The sequence below is a fragment of the Cottoperca gobio genome, unplaced genomic scaffold (genome assembly GCF_900634415.1).
Source record: "Cottoperca gobio unplaced genomic scaffold, fCotGob3.1 fCotGob3_315arrow_ctg1, whole genome shotgun sequence".
Taxonomy (NCBI): Eukaryota; Metazoa; Chordata; class Actinopteri; order Perciformes; family Bovichtidae; genus Cottoperca; species Cottoperca gobio.
The window spans coordinates 174,946-198,395 of NW_021166923.1; the positions used below are offsets into that span (position 1 = coordinate 174,946).

The following is a 23,450-nucleotide window of genomic DNA, read 5'->3' on the forward strand; positions in this document are numbered from 1 at the left end:
AATTTTGTTGATATTTTCAAAACATATGATTGTGTCGACATGAGCACAACAAAGAACTACAAAGATGGAGGATCAGATGGAATTCATTCTAACCCATCCATGAGTCTTCTTAAATGCAGTATTTGTTCTTTAGTTAGTTAATTCTACTTTCTGAGCAGATTGTAGACAAGTTTGTATATGTTTTAGCGATAAACAATAATTATTTTATGTAAAAAACAAAAGTGAAGAAACAGACGTGGTCCAAGAATTGATCCTTGAGGTACACCACATTTAATTTGAGCAGTTGATTAACTAATGGTGTGTTAAATGCTCCTTGGATGGTCCCATACCCCGAGTCAAGAAGCCTTTCTTTCAACTTCATGAGCTTTAAGTCGTAATGTGGAACATTTTGAAGATTTAATTAGTGACTCTGTCCCAGACTACTAACCCTACAACCTAATACCGTATTACAAACTACATGTGAGCAAAAAGTTGATATGCAATATATGAATTAATTTAAAAAGTTCCTTTCATATACCCGACATTTAATTTCCCCCACCATGTTTCTGCGTAATTTAACGTCAACTCAGCAAGTTGTGTACCAGAATTTTCCCATCTGCAAACAAATTTTCGGATTATTCCAACACCACATGAATGCAGCACAATAAACTATAAACCAAACAAATTTCCAGAACTCTTTTCCTGAATAGATTTCTGTTGATTGTTTTCAGATGTTCCTGATGCTCCTCTGAACGTGATCGTGGGAAACGTCTCGAAGTTCGGCTGCACCGTCTCCTGGGAGCCTCCCGAGTCTGACGGAGGCTCTGCCATCACCTCCTACGTCATCGAGCTGCGTGACAGGACGTCGGTGAAGTGGACGCCCGTCCAGGTGACCAAAGCCGACGAGCTCAGCGCCGTCATCAACGACGTCATCGAGAACAAAGAATACATCTTCAGAGTCAAAGCTCAGAACAAAGCCGGCGAGGGAAAGCCCAGTGCCGCTTCACGGCCCGTCAAGATCATGGATCCCATCGGTAAGTTTGGACTCATCGAAGGCTCTTCCTGTCCCTCGTTAGAAACTGTTGCTTTAGTTTCGTCCTTTGTGTCATTCATCAGAAAGGTGTAACGTAAGCTGTGATATTTAATTCCTCTCCCTGCTGTTCAGTTGTCTTCAAATTAGCTTTAGCTTCAAATTCAATTTAACTTTATTGTCCCCGAGTCTCACAGCCACTTCAACATGATTTACATAAAATATAAGAAAACCTACAACAGAAACATGTAAAACCCACATGACATAAAACCTGGAACCTGGAGTGCGTCCAGTGACATTTGTGTTTTTTGTGTCCCCTGCAGAGCGTCCCAGTCCGCCTCTGAACCTGGTCTGGCAGGACCAGAACAAGAGCTCGGTGCAGCTCACCTGGGAGACTCCTCTGAGGAGTGGAGGCAGCATGATCACCGGGTACATCATCGAGCGCTGCGAAGAAGGCACCGACAAGTGGCTCCGCTGCAACGCCCGCCTCTGCCCCGACCTCTTCTACAAGGTACAGACCGCCACGCCAACAGATCCTAATTTCTGATGATACGTGACTTCAATGTTTCTAAAGTTTGTAACACTTTTGTTTATATTGTGCAGCTGCACAGCATAACAAACAGTTAACACTCTAGAGTTTGTCAGGCTGCTTCACAATAAAAGTCTTCTAGTGGCTGCTTCACAATAAAAGTCTTCTAGTGGCTGCTTCACAATAAAGTATTTTAGTGGCTGCTTCACAATAAAAGTCTTCTAGTGGCGGCTCTCTTTATTGTGTTTTATTTTAACTCCCTAACTCTGTAACTTTATTTCAGGTGTCTGGTCTGAAATGTGGAAACAAGTACAACTACAGAGCTTTTGCTGAAAACGCTGCCGGAGTCTCCGACCCGTCCAACATCATCGGACCTCTGCTGGCCGACGACACACATGGTGAGACATGAGTCACGTGACCGTTAAGAAGAATTATATCAATTTATTAAACCAATCAGTTAGAAATGTAGTCCAAGTTTCAGTTCCCATCATGCATTTCTCCCCGCTCCAGTCGGTCCCTCCTTCGACCTGAGCGCGTTCAAAGACGGGATGGAGGTGATCGTCCCTCAGCCGCTCACCATCAGAGTCCCCATCAGCGGGTACCCGACCCCCGTCGCCAAGTGGAGCTTCGGAGAGAAGCAGCTGACCACCGACGACGATCGCATCACCATGACGACCAAGTCCACGTTTGTAGAACTGAGCGTCACGCCGAGCGTGCGCCCCGACAAAGGCACCTACACGCTGCAGCTGGAGAACGACGTCACGTCCGTCTCCGGAGACATCGAAGTCAACGTCATCGGTACGCCATCAGAAACCTTCAGATTCAAACTTCCTGCTTCAAAACTTTTTGTTTTTTCTTTAAATTTTCGGTATCTTTGTTTTTCTGTTTGCGTCCTCCAGCGGCGCCCAGCGCTCCGAAGGACTTCAAGGTCCTGGAGGTGACCCGGCAACACGTACACCTGACCTGGGAGGCCCCGGAGCACGACGGAGGAAGTCCTCTGACCGGATACCAGGTGGAAAAACGGGACATGTCCCGCAAGACCTGGGTCAAGGTACGACCTCCGCCGGAGTGTTCTACTGTTGTACTTGCAGTGGCGGGCCGTGTTCACACCTAGGTCTTCAGTGATGTCCTACAGTCCTACCTGAGTTACCACCTCTTAATACCATCATTATGACGCCATGGGAATAGAAACTATACATGTAGACAGAACGCAGTATAACCGGGCGTTGCATCACCCTAACAACAGAGTTATACTAATATTTAGTTGTAGCAGGCATTCCCAGCAGTACACTGTGCAGTGCCTCTCGGAGGCTGTGAGCCGGGGGGTACCGCTCGTAGTTAATGATTTGAAAGTGGCGGACAAACCCTTTTCCCGCCTGTGATAGGCGCTAGCGTCGGAGTTGGCCGTTCTTCTCACGATGTCTATCTTTTCTTGAAAAGTTCGTCTTGAAAATGGCGTTGTAATGATATCTGCGACCACATCGATCTCTTCTCCTCCTTCAGACATTGTGGGTTGAAAACAAACAGCTTGTAGAAATCTAAATGAGCTCGTTCAAAGGTTGCTAGCTCTGCATAGCTCCGCCTCTCAATAGTGCGTATCCAATCAAAAGACGTGGACGTGCTGACGTTATCGTACGCCTGCCAGCTAGGCCCCGGTGTCCCCAACTCGACATCTGATTGGTTAACGCCACAGTTTTGTCTCCGTTCACTTTAAGCGACAGGCGCCCGCACTGTTGCTTCTGAAGGCCTCGGGGTAGATCTCTTGGACCCTGGCAACACATCATGCTGAAATATGATTGGATAAAAGCTCTAACATAAAGGCCAGACCTCCAAATCTCCATCTGAGGCTGGAAGCAGCGCAACCAAGAGGAAAGCTATGACGTGAAGAGAATAGACTCTGGGGAATAATTTAATACATATAATATATAAAAATTAAATGTATATTCTGATGATGTTTAGGCCAGCAGAGAAGGCCTTGCTGGCCCTGACGGCCGCCACTGTGTACTCGTATACACTGATACTGACGCTTAAAGAAATACCATGTTAATCACACACGTCACGTCTCCAACATGCACTCGTATTTTCAGTGAAATTCATTTGGCAGAAAAGAGAAAAAATTTCACTGATTTCACTTTTTCCTTTTTTGTATGAATATGATATTTGTCTTTAGATAAAATCAGAAACAAACTGCTGCTCAATTATTCTAGACGAGTTTTCAAATTAAAATACCTCAAATATACTAAATGCAAATCTAATATTCTGTTCACGTATCTTCATCTTCATCATCATCTAGCAACAACGTGTTTGTAGCTCTGAAGGAAACTCGTTAACGCAGAAGAACAAGCCTTAAACATTTGGGTTATTAATTATAACGATTTACTGGGTAAAAAAACAGATTTATGTTTGTTTTGTTTCGGGTTCTACGAGTGAAGCTCACAAGAAACGAGATTCAGGATCAGAAGTGAAAATGTCCTCTCTTCCCTCTAATGACTTCTAATGACCTGTAATGACCCCTCTGTCAGGTGACCACAGGGATCCAGGATCAGGAGTTCACAGTGACCGACGTGGTGGAAGGGAAGGAGTATCTGTTCAGAGTCACCGCCTGCAACAAGTGTGGCCCAGGGGAGCCGGCGTACATCGACGAGCCCGTCAACGTGTCGTCTCCTGCCAGTGAGTCCGACACTGAAACGTTTCTGTTGTGTTCAAAGTGCTAAAGAGACCAAACAGGTGTCAAAGAGGTCGTTCTGTTAATAACAGTTAATATATGTGAATATATTCTGGCCACTTACAGAACATCATTTTTCACACATTTTCTTAAAATGTATGAAGTTAGTTTTAGTTTGAGTCCAAAGGAACTTCTGACCTCCGTCTCGGTTCCCTGCAGCCATCCCCGACCCTCCGGAGAACCTGAGATGGAGAGACAAGTCCGCCAGCGGCATCTTCCTGACCTGGGAGCCGCCGAAGTACGACGGCGGCACCGGCATCCGAGGCTACAACGTGGAGCGCCTTCAGAGAGGCACCGATAAGTGGGAGCCCTGCGGAGACACGGTGCCCGAGCTGAAGTGCCAGGTGACCGGTCTGACCGAGGGCCAGTGGTACGCGTACAGGGTCCGAGCCCTGAACCGCCTCGGAGCCAGCCGGCCCTGCAAGGCCACCGACGAGATCCAGGCCGTAGATCCTAAAGGTGCGTCTGAACAAAGTGTTCAGTCTTCATGGGAACGTAAAGCATAAATATATATATTTATATGTATATATATAATATATATATTTATATATATAATATATATATTTATATATAAATATATATATTTATATATAAATATATATATATATATATAATATATATATTTATATATAAATATATATATTTATATATAAATATATATATTTATATATTATATATTTATATATATAATATATGGATTCCATGTAATGTATCTCAACTTTTCTTGTTTCTTTTGCTATTAATATTTTTATTTTGTTTCACAAATCAGTTTTTACAACAAAGACTTTTCGTCTAATTTCTCTAAAACAAGAAAATTAATTTAAAAAGTCTGTAAACAAGTAAATTGAACATTTCTATCTTTTCTTGTGTTTCTGCTTTGTTTTTATCCTTTTCTTTTTGAAGTACGACTTCTGATATTTATTATTGGAAGTATCTGTATTGTTATATTTGTGCTTATGTGCAGATAAACTAACATGTTAAACTCTGCTTCTGCTCCTCTCTGTCCCTGCAGAGGCTCCAGAGATCCAGCTGGATGCCAAGCTGCTGGCCGGTCTGACCGCCAAGGCGGGCAGTAAGATCGAGCTCCCGGCTGATGTGACGGGGAAACCGGAGCCCCGCGTCAAGTGGACCAAGGCCGACCTCGTGCTGAAAGCGGACGACAGGGTGTCCATCGACACGATGCCGGGACACTCCACCGTCACCATTGCCAAGACCCAGAGAGACGACAGCTCCACCTACATCATCGAGGCCACCAACAGCAGCGGCCGCGCCACCGCCACCGTGGATGTCAACATCCTCGGTAAGACCGGCGGCGGGGGGGGGGGGGGGGGGGGGTTTACTGTCAACTTTTGAAATGAAGAACAATTTAATCTGTCAGGTTGAACTTTGTGTGTTTTTATTTTCACATTTCTTGAATCCAACTTTGTTAAAAAAAAAAAAATGTTTTTAAAGACACATTAGATACATTTAATTTATAATAATACATTTAATTTATAATAATACATTTAATTTATAATAATACATTTAATTTATAATATACATTTAATTTATAATAATACATTTAATTTATAATAATACATTGAATTTATAATTATACATTTAATTTATAATTATACATTTAATTTATATAATACATTTAATTTATAATAATACATTTAATTTATAATAATACATTTAATTTATAATTATACATTTATTTATAATATAAATTCATTTATAATAATACATTTAATTTATAATTATACATTTAATTTATAATTATACATTTATTTATAATAAAACATTTAATTATATTATACATTTAATTTATAATAAAACATTTAATTTATAATAAAACATTTAATTTATAATAAAACATTTAATTTATAATAAAACATTTAATTTATATTATACATTTAATTTAATAAAACGTTACATTATTAATAAAACATTTAATTTATAATAAAACATTTAATTTATAATAAACATTTAATTTATAATAAAACATTATTTATAATAAACATTTAATTATTAATTATAATTATACATTTAATTTATAATAAAACATTTAATTTATAATAAAACATTTAATTTATAATAAAACATTTAATTTATAATAAAACATTTAATTTATAATTATACATTTCATTATAATAAAACATTTAATTTATAATAAAACATTTAATTTATAATAAAACATTTAATTTATAATAAAACATTTAATTTATAATAAAACATTTAATTTATAATAAAACATTTAATTTATAATTATACATTTAATTTATAGCGCTTTTCTAGATACACAAAGACGCTTAAATGTCTTCCTCAGTTTCTGGATATTAATAAACTCTCCTCTCACAGATAAGCCTGGTCCTCCGGCCGCCTTCGATATCTCTGAGATCACCAACGAGTCGTGCTTCCTGGCGTGGAACCCGCCGCGTGATGACGGCGGCTCCAGAGTCACAAACTACATCGTGGAGCGCCGCTCGGCCGACAGTGAGATCTGGCACCGCCTGTCCTCCACCATCAAACAGACGACCTACAAGGCCGTCGACCTCGTCAAGTTCAAGGAGTACATCTTCAGGGTCTTCGCCGAGAACCAGTTTGGCGTCGGCCCGCCGGCCGAGCACCTGTCCATCATCGCCAGATATCCCTTCGGTAGGTCACCTGACCCTTCAGCTTTTGTCCCGTGGAGGAAACTCCTCGACGCACAACAAGTAGAAGCACAGAAGAATTATCTGTACTTGATACCATATAATACGTAAATGCAAAAATAAGCTAAAGATAATTATAAAAAGATATAAGAATGATAATATTAGTGCACAATATCTGCAAACAACTTTGCAGATTAATTTCTCATTCATTGATTATCTGTAAAATATTTAAAATGCCTTTTATAATTTCTCAGTGATATTCAAATGTCCCAAAGATTATACATTTATCATTTCAGTAAATCCAAGAAGAAAGCAGGTTGAGCATTTTTATGTTTTTAAGTTTTTGAGAAATGCTCATAAAGTCCTGCGGATCCTCAGAAGTATGATTTAATAAAACATGTTTTATAAATCTTACCTCTCCATACGAGTGAAGTTGGACGTAAGTTAAGAAATATTTGGTTCATGTTTCTACATTTTGCAGTTTATTTAGTAAAATGTTTGTATTTTTATTTACAATAAATCAGTCAGTGAAATGTATTTATTAAACACTTCTAACAGACATCAGTGTTTAACAACAAACTAGAAACAGAAAACTATAAAATACACAATAAATACATAAAATGCAGGTTTAACACTTTTATTCAGATTATTGTTTATTCATTTAATCTTTGAGCGTTCAGAAGAAGTGAAACAGTGAAGCAGGTGATTCTGTCTCCAGAGTCACTGATGAGTCCGTCTCAGGTTCTGCTGGTTCTGTAGAATAGTCTGGATAAGTACAACTAACCCCCCCCCCCCCACGTCTCCTCCTCAGACACTCCCGGAGCTCCGTACAAGCTGGAGGCCTCGGACATCGCCAAGGACTCGGTGACGCTGGCCTGGTACGAGCCGGACGAGGACGGAGGCAGCCCCATCACGGGGTACTGGGTGGAGCGCTACGAGCCGGACCACGACAAGTGGATCCGATGCAACAAGCTGCCCATCAAAGACACTAACTACAGGTGAGTACCCCCCCCCCCTCTGATGTCTGACAGGACTCTTCTTCGCTGGTGTCAGTGTGTTGATGACGTGTCTGTGTCTCTGCAGAGTCAAAGGTCTGCCCACCAGGAAGAAGTACAAGTTCAGAGTCCTGGCAGAGAATCTGGCCGGAACTGGAAAACCCAGCAAGGAGACGGACCAGATCCTCATCAAAGACCCCATCGGTACGTCTCAACTTCTCTTTAACACTTTAGTTCAGTGAGATGAAGCATTAAGAGGAGAAATATTAAAACATGTAACTAACAGATATCAGCATGAAGCTTCCCCACTTCATGACTCACATCAACACAAGTTTATATTACAAGTGTTTAATATGTACATGAGGCGTTATGTAATGTAGCTGTGGAGAGTTTACATCTACACACACAGTTACACACACACACTCTCATGTGGATGTCTTCACGCCTTTCACATCTCTACTCTCAGATCCTCCGTGGCCTCCCGGTAAGCCCACGGTAAAGGACGTTGCTAAGACTTCCTGCTTCCTCATGTGGACCAAACCGGAGCACGACGGCGGAGCAAAGATCGACGGCTACGTGATAGAGATGCTGAAGAGCGGCACCACCGACTGGATCCGCGTGGCGGAGAACATCAACATCCTGGAGCACTTCCTGAAGGGCTTGATGGAGAAGCAGGAGTACTCGTTCAGGGTGCGCGCCGTCAACGTGGCCGGAGAGAGCGAGCCCAGCGAGCCCAGCGAGCCCGTGCTCTGCAAGGAGAGACTCAGTAAGAAACTGAAACCACATCTCACACTTCATTTCACATTTACAATCTGAGTCGCAAGGAGACGACTCACTTATCCACTAGATATGGAAACCAGTTTATACCAATATATGATATTGTAGTTTAGTTTTGTAATTCTGACCTCTTATTACATATAGTTTACTTATTTAATTGTAACTTTTACATTTAATGTCTTTTGTTTTTTTCTTATTTATTAAAATTATGTTTTTGTTTATTGAATTTGAATTGAAATTAATTTAGTTTTTGTGTTTCACTTACTAAATAGTATAATAATAATAATAATAATAATAATAATAATAATAATAATAATAAGTGGGTAAATCAGGGTTAAAATAAGGAAATCCAGATTTAAAATGAAAGATGTTAAAGGTTTAAAAAGTTAAATAATTAAAAAGTTAAAGATTTAAGAAGTTTTCTTTCTTGGTACAGCTTGAAACATATAAAACATATAAAATATATAAAACATATGAAACATATAAAACATATAAAACATATGAAACATATAAAATATATAAAATATATAAAACATATGAAAACATATAAAACATATAAAACATATGAAACATATAAAACATATAAAATATATAAAACATATGAAACATATAAAACATATGAAACATATGAAAACATATAAAACATATGAAACATATAAAACATATAAACATATGAAAACATATGAAACATATAAAACATATAAAACATATAAAACATATGAAACATATAAAACATATGAAACATATAAAACATATAAAACATAAACATATGAAACATATGTAAACAGTATAAAACATATAAAACATATGAAACATATGAAAACATAGAAACATATGAACATATAAAACATATAAAACATATGAAACATATAAAACATATAAACATATGAAACATATGAAAACATACATATGAAACATATAAACATATAAAACATAAAACATATGAAACATATAAAACATATGAAACATATAAAACATATGAAACATATAAAACATATAAACATAAAACATATGAAACATATAAAACATATGAAATGAAAACATATAAAACATATAAAACATATAGAAACATATAAAACATATAAAACATATGAAACATATAAAACATATGAAAACATATAAAACATATGAAACATATAACATATAAAACATGTGAAACATATAAAACATAGTGAAACATATAAACATATAAAACATAAAACATAATAAAACATATGAAACATATAAAAACATATAAAACATATAAAACATATAAAACATATGAAACATATAAAACATATGAAACATATAAAACATATAAAACATATAAACATAAAACATATGAAACATATAAAACATATGAAACATATAAAACATATGAAACATAGAAACATATGAAACATATGAAACATATAAAACATATGTAACATATAAAACATATAAAACATATGAAACATATAAAACATATGTAACATATAAAACATATAAAACATATGAAACATATGAAACATATGAAACATATAAAACATAAAACATATGAAACATATAAAACATATAAAACATATGAAACATATGAAACATATAAAACATAAAACATATGAAACATATGAAACATATAAAACATATGAAACATATAAACATATGAAACATATAAAACATATGAAACATATAAAACATATAAAACATAAAACATATGAAACATATAAAACATAAAAAACATAAAACATGAAACATATAAAACATATGAAACATATAAAACATGAAACATATAAAACATATGAAACATATAAAACATATAAAACATATAAAACATAAAACATATGAAACATATAAAACATATGAAACATATAAAAATATGAAACATATGAAAACATATAAAACATATGAAACATATAAAACATATAAAACATATGAAACATATAAAACATAAAACATATGAAACATATAAAACATATGAAACATATAAAACATATGAAACATAAAATATAAAACATATGAAACATATAAAACATATAAACATATAAAACATAAAACATATGAAACATATAAAACATATGAAACATATAAAACATATGAAACATATAAACATAAAACATATGAAACATATAAAACATATGAAACATATAAAAACATATGAAACATATAAAACATATAAAACATATAAAACATAAAACATATGAAACATATAAAACATATGTAACATATAAAACATATAAAACATATGAAACATATAAAACATATGAAACATATAAAACATATAAAACATATGAAACATATAAAATATATAAAACATATGAAACATATAAAACATATAAAACATATGAAACATATAAAACATATAAAACATATGAAACATATAAAACATATAAAACATATAAAACATAAAACATATGAAACATATGAAACATATAAAACATATGAAACATATAAAACATATAAAACATATGAAACATATAAACATATAAACACATATAAAACATATGAAACATATAAAACATATGAAACATATAAAACATATAAAACATAAAACATATGAAACATATGTAACATATAAAACATATAAAACATATGAACATATGAAACATATAAACATATGAAACATATAAAACATATAAAACATATGAAACATATAAAACATATAAAACATATAAAACATAAAACATATGAAACATATAAAACATATAAAACATATGAAACATATAAAACATATAAAACATATAAAACATAAAACATATGAAACATATAAAACATATGAAACATATAAAACATATGAAACATATAAAACATAAAACATATGAAACATATAAAACATATAAAAAACATAAAACATGAAACATATAAAACATATAAAACATATGAAACATATAAAACATATGAAACATATAAAACATATGAAACATATAAACATATAAAACATATGAAACATATAAAACATATGAAACATATAAAACATATAAAACATATGAAACATAAAATATAAAACATATGAAACATATAAAACATATAAAACATATAAAACATATAAAACATATGAAACATATAAAACATATGAAACATATAAACATATAAAACATATAAAACATAAAACATATGAAACATATAAAACATATGAAACATATAAAACATATAAAACATATGAAACATATGAAACATATGAAACATATAAAACATATGTAACATATAAAACATATAAAACATATGAAACATATAAAACATATGTAACATATAAAACATATAAAACATATGAAACATATGAAACATATGAAACATATAAAACATATGAAACATATAAAACATATAAAACATATGAAACATATGAAACATATAAAACATAAAACATATGAAACATATGAAACATATAAAACATATGAAACATATAAAACATATGAAACATATAAAACATATGAAACATATAAAACATATAAAACATAAAACATATGAAACATATAAAACATAAAAAACATAAAACATGAAACATATAAAACATATAAAACATGAAACATATGAAACATATAAAACATATAAAACATATAAAACATAAAACATATGAAACATATAAAACATATGAAACATATAAAACATATGAACATATGAAACATATAAAACATTATGAAACATATAAAACATATGAAACATATAAAACATAAAACATATGAAACATATAAAACATATGAAACATATAAAACATATAAAACATATGAAACATATAAAATATAAAACATATGAAACATATAAAACATATAAACATATAAAACATAAAACATATGAAACATATAAAACATATGAAACATATAAAACATAAAACATATGAAACATATAAAACATATGAAACATATAAAACATATGAAACATATAAAACATATAAAACATATAAAACATAAAACATATGAAACATATAAAACATATGAAACATATAAAACATATGAAACATATAAAACATATGAAACATATGAAACATATAAAACATATAAAACATATGTAACATATAAACATATAAAACATATGAAACATATAAAACATATAAAAACATATGAAACATATAAAACATATGAAACATATAAAAACATAAAACATATGAAACATATAAAACATATGAAACATATGAAACATATAAACATAAAACATATGAAACATATAAAACATATGAAACATATAAAAACATATGAAACATATAAAACATATGAAAACATATAAAACATATAAAACATATAAAACATATGAACATATAAAACATAAAACATATGAAAACATATGAAACATATGAAACATATGAAACATATAAAACATAAAACATATGAAACATATAAAACATATGAAACATATAAAACATATAAAACATATAAAACATATGAAACATATAAAACATATGAAACATATAAAACATATGAAACATATGAAACATATAAACATAAAACATATGAAACATATAAAACATATGAAACATATGAAACATATAAAACATATGAAACATATAAAACATATAAAACATATGAAACATATAAAACATATAAAAACATATGTAACATATAAACATATAAAACATATGAAACATATAAAACATATAAAACATATAAAACATATGTAACATATAAAACATATGAAACATATAAAACATATAAAACATATAAAACATATGAAACATATAAAACATATAAAACATATAAAACATATGAAACATATAAAACATATGAAACATATAAAACATATAAAACATATGAAACATATGAAACATATAAAACATATAAAACATATAAAACATATGAAACATATGAAAACATATAAAACATATAAAACATAAAACATATGAAACATATGTAACATATAAAACATATAAAACATATGAAACATATGAAACATATAAAACATATGAAACATATAAAACATATGAAACATATAAAACATATAAAACATAAAACATATGAAACATATAAAACATATAAAACATATAAAACATAAAACATATGAAACATATAAAACATATGAAACATATAAACAACATATGAAACATATAAAACATATAAAACATAAAACATATGAAACATATAAAACATATAAAAAACATAAAACATGAAAACATATAAAACATATAAAACATATGAAACATATAAAACATATGAAACATATAAACATATAAAACATATGAAACATATAAAACATGTGAAACATATAAAACATATAAAACATATGAAACATAAACATATAAAACATATGAAACATATAAAACATATAAAACATATAAACATATAAAACATATGAAACATATAAAACATATGAAAACATATAAAACATATAAAACATATAAAACATATAAACATATGAAACATATAAAACATATGAAACATATAAAACATATGAAACATAAAACATATGAAAACATATGAAACATATGAAAACATAGTGAAACATATAAACATATGTAAACATATAAAACATATAAAACATATGAAACATATAAAACATATGTAACATATAAAACATATAAAACATATGAAACATATGAAACATATGTAACATATAAACATATAAAACAATGAAAACATATAAACAATATAAACATATAAAACATATGAAACATATGAAACATATAAAACATAAAACATATGAAACATATGAAACTATAAAACATATGAAACATATAAAACATATGAAACATATAAAACAGATGAAACATATAAAACATATAAAACATAAACATATGAAACATATAAAACATAAAAAACATAAAACATATGAACATATAAAACATATGAAACATATAACTGAAACATAAAACATATGAAAACATATAAAACATATAAAACATAGAAAACATAAAACATATGAAACATATAAAACATATGAAACATATAAACATATGAAACATATGAAAACATATAAAACTATAAAACATATGAAACATATAAAACATATAAAACATATGAAACATATAAACATAAAACATATGAAACATATAAAAACATATGAAACATATAAAACATATGAACATATAAAAATATAAAACATATGAAACATCATGAAAAACATATTAAAACTATAAAACATATGAAACCTATAAAACATATAAACATAAAAAACATATGAAACATATAAAACATATGAAACATATAAAACATATGAAACATATAAACAATAAACATATAAACATATAAATAGAAACATATAACATATAAACAATTATGAAACATATAAAACATATGAAACATATTAAAACATATAAAACATGATGAAACTATAAACATATTAAAACATATGTAACATTATTAAAACATATAAACATTATGAAAACATATAAAACATATTGAAACATATAAAACATAATGAAAACATTATAACACATATAAACAACATATAAAATATATAAAACATATGAAACATATGAAACTATAAAATATGAAACATAAAACATATAAAACATATAAAACATATGAAACATATAAACATATAAAACTATAAAACATATGAAACATATAAAACATATGAAACATATAAACATATAAAACATAAAACATATGAAACATTGTAACATATAAACATATGAAACATAGTAAATATAAAACATATAAAACATATGAAACATATGAAACATTTAAAACATATGAAACATATAAAACATATAAAACATATGAACATATAAAACATATAAAACATATAAAAATAAAACATATGAAACATATAAAACATATAAAACATATGAAACATATAAAACATATAAAACATATAAACAATAAAACATATGAAACATATAAACATATGAAACATATAAACATATGAAACATATAAAACATATAAAACATAAAACATATGAAACATATAAACATATAAAAACATAAAAACATGAACATATAAACATATGAAACATATAACATATATAAAACATATGAAACATATAAACATATAAAACATATGAAACATATAAAACATATGAAAACATATAAACATATGAAACATTAATAAAACATATGAAACATATACTAAAACATATAAACATATAAACATATAAAACATATGAAACCTATAAAACTATAAAACATATAAAATATAAAACATATGAAACATATAAAACATATGAAACATATAAAACATATAAAACATATAAACATATGAACATATGAAACATATAAACCTATAAAACATAAAACATATGAAAACATATAAAACATATGAAACATATGAAAACATATGAAAACATATAAAACATATGATAACATATGAAACATATGAAACATATAAAACATATAAAACATATGTAACATATAAAACATATAAAACATATGAAACATATGAAACATAATAAACATAAAACATATGAAACATATAAACATATAAAACATATGAAAACATATAAAACATATAAAACATATGAAACATATAAAAACATATTATAAAACTTGAAACATATAAAACATAAAAACAATGAAACATATGAAACATATAAAACATATGAAACATATAAAACATATGAAACATATAAAACATATGAAACATATAAAACATATAAACATAAAACATATGAAACATATAAACATAAAAAACATAAAACATGAAACATATAAAACATATAAAACATATAAACATATGAAACATATAAAACATATAAACATATAAAACATAAAACATATGAAACATATAAAACATATGAAACATATAAACATATGAAACATATGAAACATATAAAACATATGAAACATATAAAACATATAAAACATATGAAACATATAAAACATATGAAACTAACATATAAAACATATGAAACATATAAACTATGAAACATATAAAATATAAACATATGAAACATATAAAACATATAAAACATATAAAACATAAAACATATGAAACATATAAAACATATGAAACATATAAAACATATGAAACATATAAAACATAAAACATATGAAACATATAAAACATATGAAACATATAAAACATATGAAACATATAAAACATATAAAACATATAAAACATAAAACATATGAAACATATAAAACATATGAAACATATAAAACATATGAAACATATAAACATATGAAACATATGAAACATATAAAACATATAAAACATATGTAACATATAAAACATATAAAACATATGAAACATATAAAACATATAAAACATATGAAACATATAAAACATATGAAACATAAAACATAAAACATATGAAACATATAAAAACATATGAAACATATGAAACATATAAAACATAAAACATATGAAACATATGAAAACATATAAAACATATGAAACATATAAACATATAAAACATATGAAACATATAAAACATATGAAACATATAAAACATATGAAACATATAAAACATATAAAACATATAAAACATATGAAACATATAAAATAAACTATAAACATATAAACATATGAAACATATGAAACATATGAAACATAAACATATGAAACATATAAAACATATGAAACATATAAACATATGAAACATATAAAACATATGAAACATATAAAAACATATGAAACATATAAACATATGAAACATATAAAACATATAAACATATGAAACATATGAAACATATAAACATAAAACATATGAAACATATAAAACATATGAAACATATGAAAACATATAAAACATATGAAACATATAAAACATATAAAACATATGAAACATATAAAACATATAAAACATATGTAACATATAAAACATATAAAACATATAAAACATATGAAACATATAAAACATATAAAACATATAAAACATATGTAACATATAAAACATATGAAACATATAAAACATATAAAACATATAAAACATATGAAACATATAAAACATATAAAACATATAAACATATGAAACATATAAAACATATAAAACATATAAAACATATGAAACATATGAAACATATAAAACATATAAAACATATGAAACATATAAAACATATAAAACATATAAAACATATAAAACATATAAACATATGAAACATATAAACATATGTAACATATAAAACATATAAAACATATAAAACATATAAAACATATAAAACATATGTAACATATAAAACATATAAAACATATAAAACATATAAAACATGAAACATATAAAACATATGAAACATATAAAACATATAAAACATATAAAACATATGAAACATATAAAACATATAAAACATATAAAACATATGAAACATATAAAACATATGAAACATATAAAACATATGAAACATATAAAACATATAAAACATATGAAACATATAAAACATATAAAACATATAAACATATGAAACATATAAAACATATAAACATATAAAACATATAAAACATATAAAACATATGTAACATATAAAACATATGAAACATATAAAATATGAAACATATAAAACATGAAACATAAAACATGAACATATGAAACATATAAAACATATGAAACATATAAAACATATGAAACATATAAAACATATGAAACATATAAAACATATGTAACATATGACGCTCTACAAACTAAAATAAAAAGCATCTCATCGTGACCCCGTCTCCCCTCAGACCCTCCGTCGGCTCCTCGCTGGCTTGTGGTGATCAACATCAGCAGGAACAGCGCTGAGCTGAAGTGGACGCTGCCCGAGCGCACCGGCGGCTCGCCCATCACCAACTACGTGGTGGAGAAGCGCGACGCCAGGCGCAAAGGCTGGCAGGCCGTGGACACCACGGTGAAGGAGCTGAAGTACACGGTGACGCCGCTCAACGAAGGCTCGCTCTACGTGTTCCGCGTCGCGCAGAGAACGTCGTGGGTGTGGGAGAGTTCTGCGAGCTGACCGAATCTGTGGTCGCCAAAGACACCTTCAGTAAGTTGGAGAGAAGTTTAAGTCATGAGAGGATTCTTTATTTCCATCAGGAGGGAGGATTATAAGATTATATTAAACATCTGTTCTTGCTGCAGCTGCTCCCGGGCCGCCGTACGCCCTCGTCGTCAATGCCGTGACCAAGAGGTACGTGGACCTGCAGTGGGAGGAACCGAAGAACGACGGAGGCAGACCCATCCTCAAGTAGGTTTTCATTTACTCCCATAAACATTAAAGGTGCAACACGTAACAATCCTCTTAAAATGTTTTTAATAACCGGCCCTGTGTTCCAGAGAAATGTGAGATTTATAACGTTTTAAGACATGTTTTTACTTCTTGGTGCTTTTATTCTGATTGAATTGTTCTGGTTTGTTATTTTTGTCTGATTTGATGGAGGTGTGCGGTGAACACTGAGGTGGAAAGTCAGAAAGTTTATTGATTAAATATATTTCTAAAAAGGGACTTGATAAGTATGCACTTATTCCTTCTTTTCAGGCGTGAAAACTTATATATATAAATATATATATTTGTTTTTAATAAAAAGAGCATCTGTTCACTCAAATCTTAATCTAAATTTAAAAAATCTAACTCTGCTTTAAATTCTGCTAAATTCCAACAAATTGCTTAACCAAAAATAATAAGAGAAATAATTTCAAACATTTTGTTATTAAAGAAATAATTTTATGTATTTTTGTCATTTCTAACAATAACAATCAATGAAACTAAACACAAAAAAAAAGTGAAATCTCTGCGTAAAATCGCAGTTTCGCGTGTCGTGTTTATCGGACCTGGTGATAAAGTCGTGTGTCCGGCCGCAGGTATTCCCTGGAGAAGAAGGAGAAGCTGGGAACCCGCTGGGTGAAATGTGGGAAGACTTCTGGTCCGGACTGTAAGTACCGAGTGACGGACGTCATCGAGGGAACAGAGGTCCAGTTCCAGGTCAGCGCCGAGAACGAGGCCGGCGTCGGTCATCCGAGCGAACCCACGGAGATCCTCACCATCGAGGACCCGACAGGTCGGTTCCATCACTTAAATACGAGAGTCTGAAATCAAACAAATGTTACTTAAACATTAAAAATATAATTTCAGTTTCTGACTCGAAGAAAACGTGTCTTTAAACCTTTAAACCTCCGTCTGTCCCCTGCAGGCGTCCCGTCGCCGCCCATCGAGCTGCACGTCACCGGAGCCGGCCGCGACTTCCTGTCCATCGCCTGGAAGCCCCCGCAGAGGGACGGCGGCTGCGCCATCAGAGGCTACCACGTGGAGATGTGCGCCGCTGGCACGGAGAAGTGGATGAGGGTCAACTCCCGGCCCGTGAAGGAGCTGAAGTTCCGCGTGGAGGAGGGCGTGGTCGCCGAGAAGGAGTACATCCTGAGGGTGCGGGCCATCAACGAGGTGGGGGTCAGCGAGCCCTCCGACATCTCCGAGAACGTCTTCGCCAAAGAGTCCGACTGTAAGAGCGTCCGCCGGCGTCAGGCGTCCCTGCAGAGCTCCTGATCGTCCACTAACGGCGTGTTTTATCTCCAGGTAACCCCACACTGGACTTCCAGACTCTGGACCTGGTGGTGGTGGAGACGGAGAAGCTGCACATCCCCGTCCCCTTCAGAGCCGTGCCGGCGCCGAGGATCACCTGGCACAAGGACGGCAAAGAGCTGAAGGCGGACGAGCGGCTCGGCTTCAGGTCTTATTGATGTTCCTCCTGCAGCGTTATCACTCTGTACACACTCTCTTCACGTTGATTGTTATACTGTAGCGTAATGCACCTTTCTATTCTAATATCTGTTTATATCAATGTGTCGGATATTCTAATAAATAATGTTTGTTGTGATATTTGTGTTTTTACACATCAGCAGGTCAAAGTGCTCAAGTGAGATCAGACCAGCTAGTTTGTTTTAAACAAAAACACTTAATACAAACATATATTAAATATATATTTAAATGTATAGATATATATTTATATAAAAAATATATATCATTTTTTAATTGAATTGATTTAAATCTTTTTAATGTATATATTTGTATATATATTATTTATATACATATAACCACAACACGCTCATGTGTCTGCTGTGTGGCTGATGGGATTGTTTGTGTCCGACAGGAAGGAGTATGTCTCCTGTCACCTGGAGATCGACAGCAGCCTTCACTCTGACGCGGGACAGTACAAAGTGACTCTGGAGAACAAACTGGGCGCCGCCAGCGCCGCTATCAACGTCAAAGTCATCGGTACTCCATCACACGTCCGGCGTCCACAGCGTCACGTAGGGACGTCCGTCTCCAGACTAACGCGTGTCCGTGTCTCTGTCCACAGGGCTTCCTGGTCAGTGTAAGGAAATCGTGGCGTCTGAGATCACAAAGAATTCCTGCAAAGTCTTGTGGGATCCTCCAGACTACGACGGCGGCAGCCCGATCGTTCACTACGTCATGCAGGTCCGACACGCCGCCATGTTTTTATTTCTGAACTGACGCTTTTAAAGCAGATATTATAAACTGATGTTTGTTGTGCGTGTGCAGCGGCGGGAGGCCGGCCGCAGGACGTACGTGAACATGATGTCCGGAGAGAACAAGGTGAGCTGGAACGTCAAAGACCTGATCCCCAACGGAGAATACTACTTCAGGGTGCAGGCCGTCAACAAAATCGGAGGAGGAGAGTTCATCGAGCTCCGCAACCCGGTCATCGCCCAGGACCAGAAACGTGAGGACAAACTCCACTGACGGGGGGGGTGCTCTGAGATTACACTCAACATGCGTTTCCCATCTTTGTTCTCGTAAAGTCATGATTGTAGAATCTCAGGTAGATTTACCACTTAAATCTCAGAGAGTATCTGAATTATCTTATTACCTCCCGGCTCCGTCACTTCACTATAATCTGAGACGACGGCCTCAGATCTTCCTTTAACAGATTCCATGAAGTGTCTGTCGTGTCGCTGGAGGTGACGGTCAACACAATATTCAGCTCCTGTTTATTTAATAACAATATTTAAGGTCAACACTCTTTAATTCTCTGGTGCAGACGCTCCCGACCCTCCGGTGGACGTGGAGACCCACAACCCGACCTCCAGCACCGTTACGCTGACCTGGAAGCCTCCGATGTACGACGGTGGCTCTAAGATCATGGGCTACATCCTGGAGAAGCAGCAGAAGGGCGAGGACGTGTGGGGGCGGTGCAACGACTTCCTGGTGCCCGTCGTGTCCTACACCGTCAGAGGACTGACGGAGGGCAAGAACTATACCTTCAGAGTCCGATCTGAGAATGCCGCCGGGGTCAGCGAGCCGTCACGCAGCACGCCGTTCGTCAAGGCCTCGGATGCCATCAGTAAGGAGAATAAATATAATTAGAATAAATGTAATTATTGCACTATAATAAATATAATTATTGCACTATAATAAATATAATTATTGCACTATAATAAATATAATTATTGCACTATAATAAATATAGTTATTGCACTATAATAAATATAATTATTGCACTATAATAAATATAGTTATTGCACTATAATAAATATAGTTAATGCACTATAATAAATATAGTTATTGCACTATAATAAATATAGTTATTGTACTATAATAAATATAGTTAATGCACTATAATAAATATAGTTATTGTACTATAATAAATATAGTTAATGCACTATAATAAATATAATTATTGCACTAGAATAAATATAATTAATGCACTATAATAAATATAGTTATTGTACTATAATAAATATAGTTAATGCACTATAATAAATATAATTATTGCACTAGAATAAATATAATTATTGCACTATAATAAATATAATTATTGCACTATAATAAATATAGTTATTGCACTATAATAAATATAGTTATTGCACTATAATAAATATAGTTATTGTACTATAATAAATATAGTTAATGCACTATAATAAATATAATTATTGCACTAGAATAAATATAATTAATGCACTATAATAAATATAGTTATTGTACTATAATAAATATAGTTAATGCACTATAATAAATATAATTATTGCACTATAATAAATATAATTATTGCACTAGAATAATTATAATTATTGCACTATAATAAATATAGTTATTGCACTATAATAAATATAGTTATTGCACTAGAATAATTATAATTATTGCACTATAATAAATATAATTATTGCACTATAATAAATATAGTTATTGCACTATAATAAATATAATTATTGCACTAGAATAAATGTAATTATTGCACTATAATAAATATAATTATTGCACTAGAATAAATGTAATTATTGCACTAGAATAAATATAATTATTGCACTATAATAAATGTAATTATTGCACTAGAATAAATATAATTATTGCACTATAATAAATATAATTATTGAACTAGAATAAATGTAATAACACTACTTGCGTTCTCTCTCAGACGCGCCGAAGGTCTGCCTGAGCGGCAGCCTGCAGTCCGGCCTCAGTGTGAAGCGAGGCTGTGAGATCTGTCTGGACGCCAACATCTCTGGCTCGCCGTACCCTCAAATCACCTGGTACTGGAACAACCAGGTGATCCGGCCCGAGGCGCTCCGCAAGAGGGCCGAGAAACCCCTGAAGAAGAAGGTGGAGAAGAAGGAGGTGAAGAAAGAGGAGGTAGAGGCCGAGAAGAAGGAGGAGAAGAAGGAAGGAGAGGAGGTGAAGGAGGAGAAGAAGGAGGAGAAGGAGGAGGAGAAGAAGGAGGAGAAGAAGGAAGGAGAGGAGGTGAAGGAGGAGACGAAGGAGGAGGCAGCGGAGCCGGAGGTGGAGGAAGACCGACTACCCGACGATAAACGAGCGTCTGGCCATCGACAACAAACACAGAGGCGTGTCCTCCGTCGCCATCAAGGACTCGTTCCGCGCCGACCATGGCGTCTACATGGTGAAGGTGGAGAACGACCACGGCATCGCCTCGGCAACCTGCGAGGTCAACGTGCTCGGTGAGAATCATTTTAATTTTATTTTTACTTTTAATACTGAAATACTTTTCAGTTCAATACAAAACAACTTTACTGACATAA

At 31.6% G+C, this 23,450-nt stretch overlaps 1 protein-coding gene across 1 annotated transcript in view; it reads left to right on the forward strand.

The window, feature by feature from the left end:
* Positions 1-23,450, forward strand: part of ttn.2 (titin, tandem duplicate 2) — a 282,695-nt gene that overhangs the window by 136,624 nt on the left and 122,621 nt on the right. Inside the window, 24 exon segments of the mRNA XM_029427369.1 lie at positions 711-1,013; positions 1,333-1,520; positions 1,822-1,936; positions 2,049-2,336; positions 2,438-2,589; positions 4,061-4,208; positions 4,423-4,722; positions 5,276-5,563; positions 6,604-6,900; positions 7,708-7,894; positions 7,980-8,095; positions 8,358-8,657; positions 18,149-18,373; positions 18,376-18,447; positions 18,543-18,648; positions 19,263-19,459; positions 19,592-19,897; positions 19,972-20,125; positions 20,546-20,670; positions 20,756-20,874; positions 20,959-21,139; positions 21,458-21,760; positions 22,832-23,202; positions 23,204-23,369. Of these exon segments, the coding sequence (XP_029283229.1) occupies positions 711-1,013; positions 1,333-1,520; positions 1,822-1,936; positions 2,049-2,336; positions 2,438-2,589; positions 4,061-4,208; positions 4,423-4,722; positions 5,276-5,563; positions 6,604-6,900; positions 7,708-7,894; positions 7,980-8,095; positions 8,358-8,657; positions 18,149-18,373; positions 18,376-18,447; positions 18,543-18,648; positions 19,263-19,459; positions 19,592-19,897; positions 19,972-20,125; positions 20,546-20,670; positions 20,756-20,874; positions 20,959-21,139; positions 21,458-21,760; positions 22,832-23,202; positions 23,204-23,369 (5,007 nt within the window).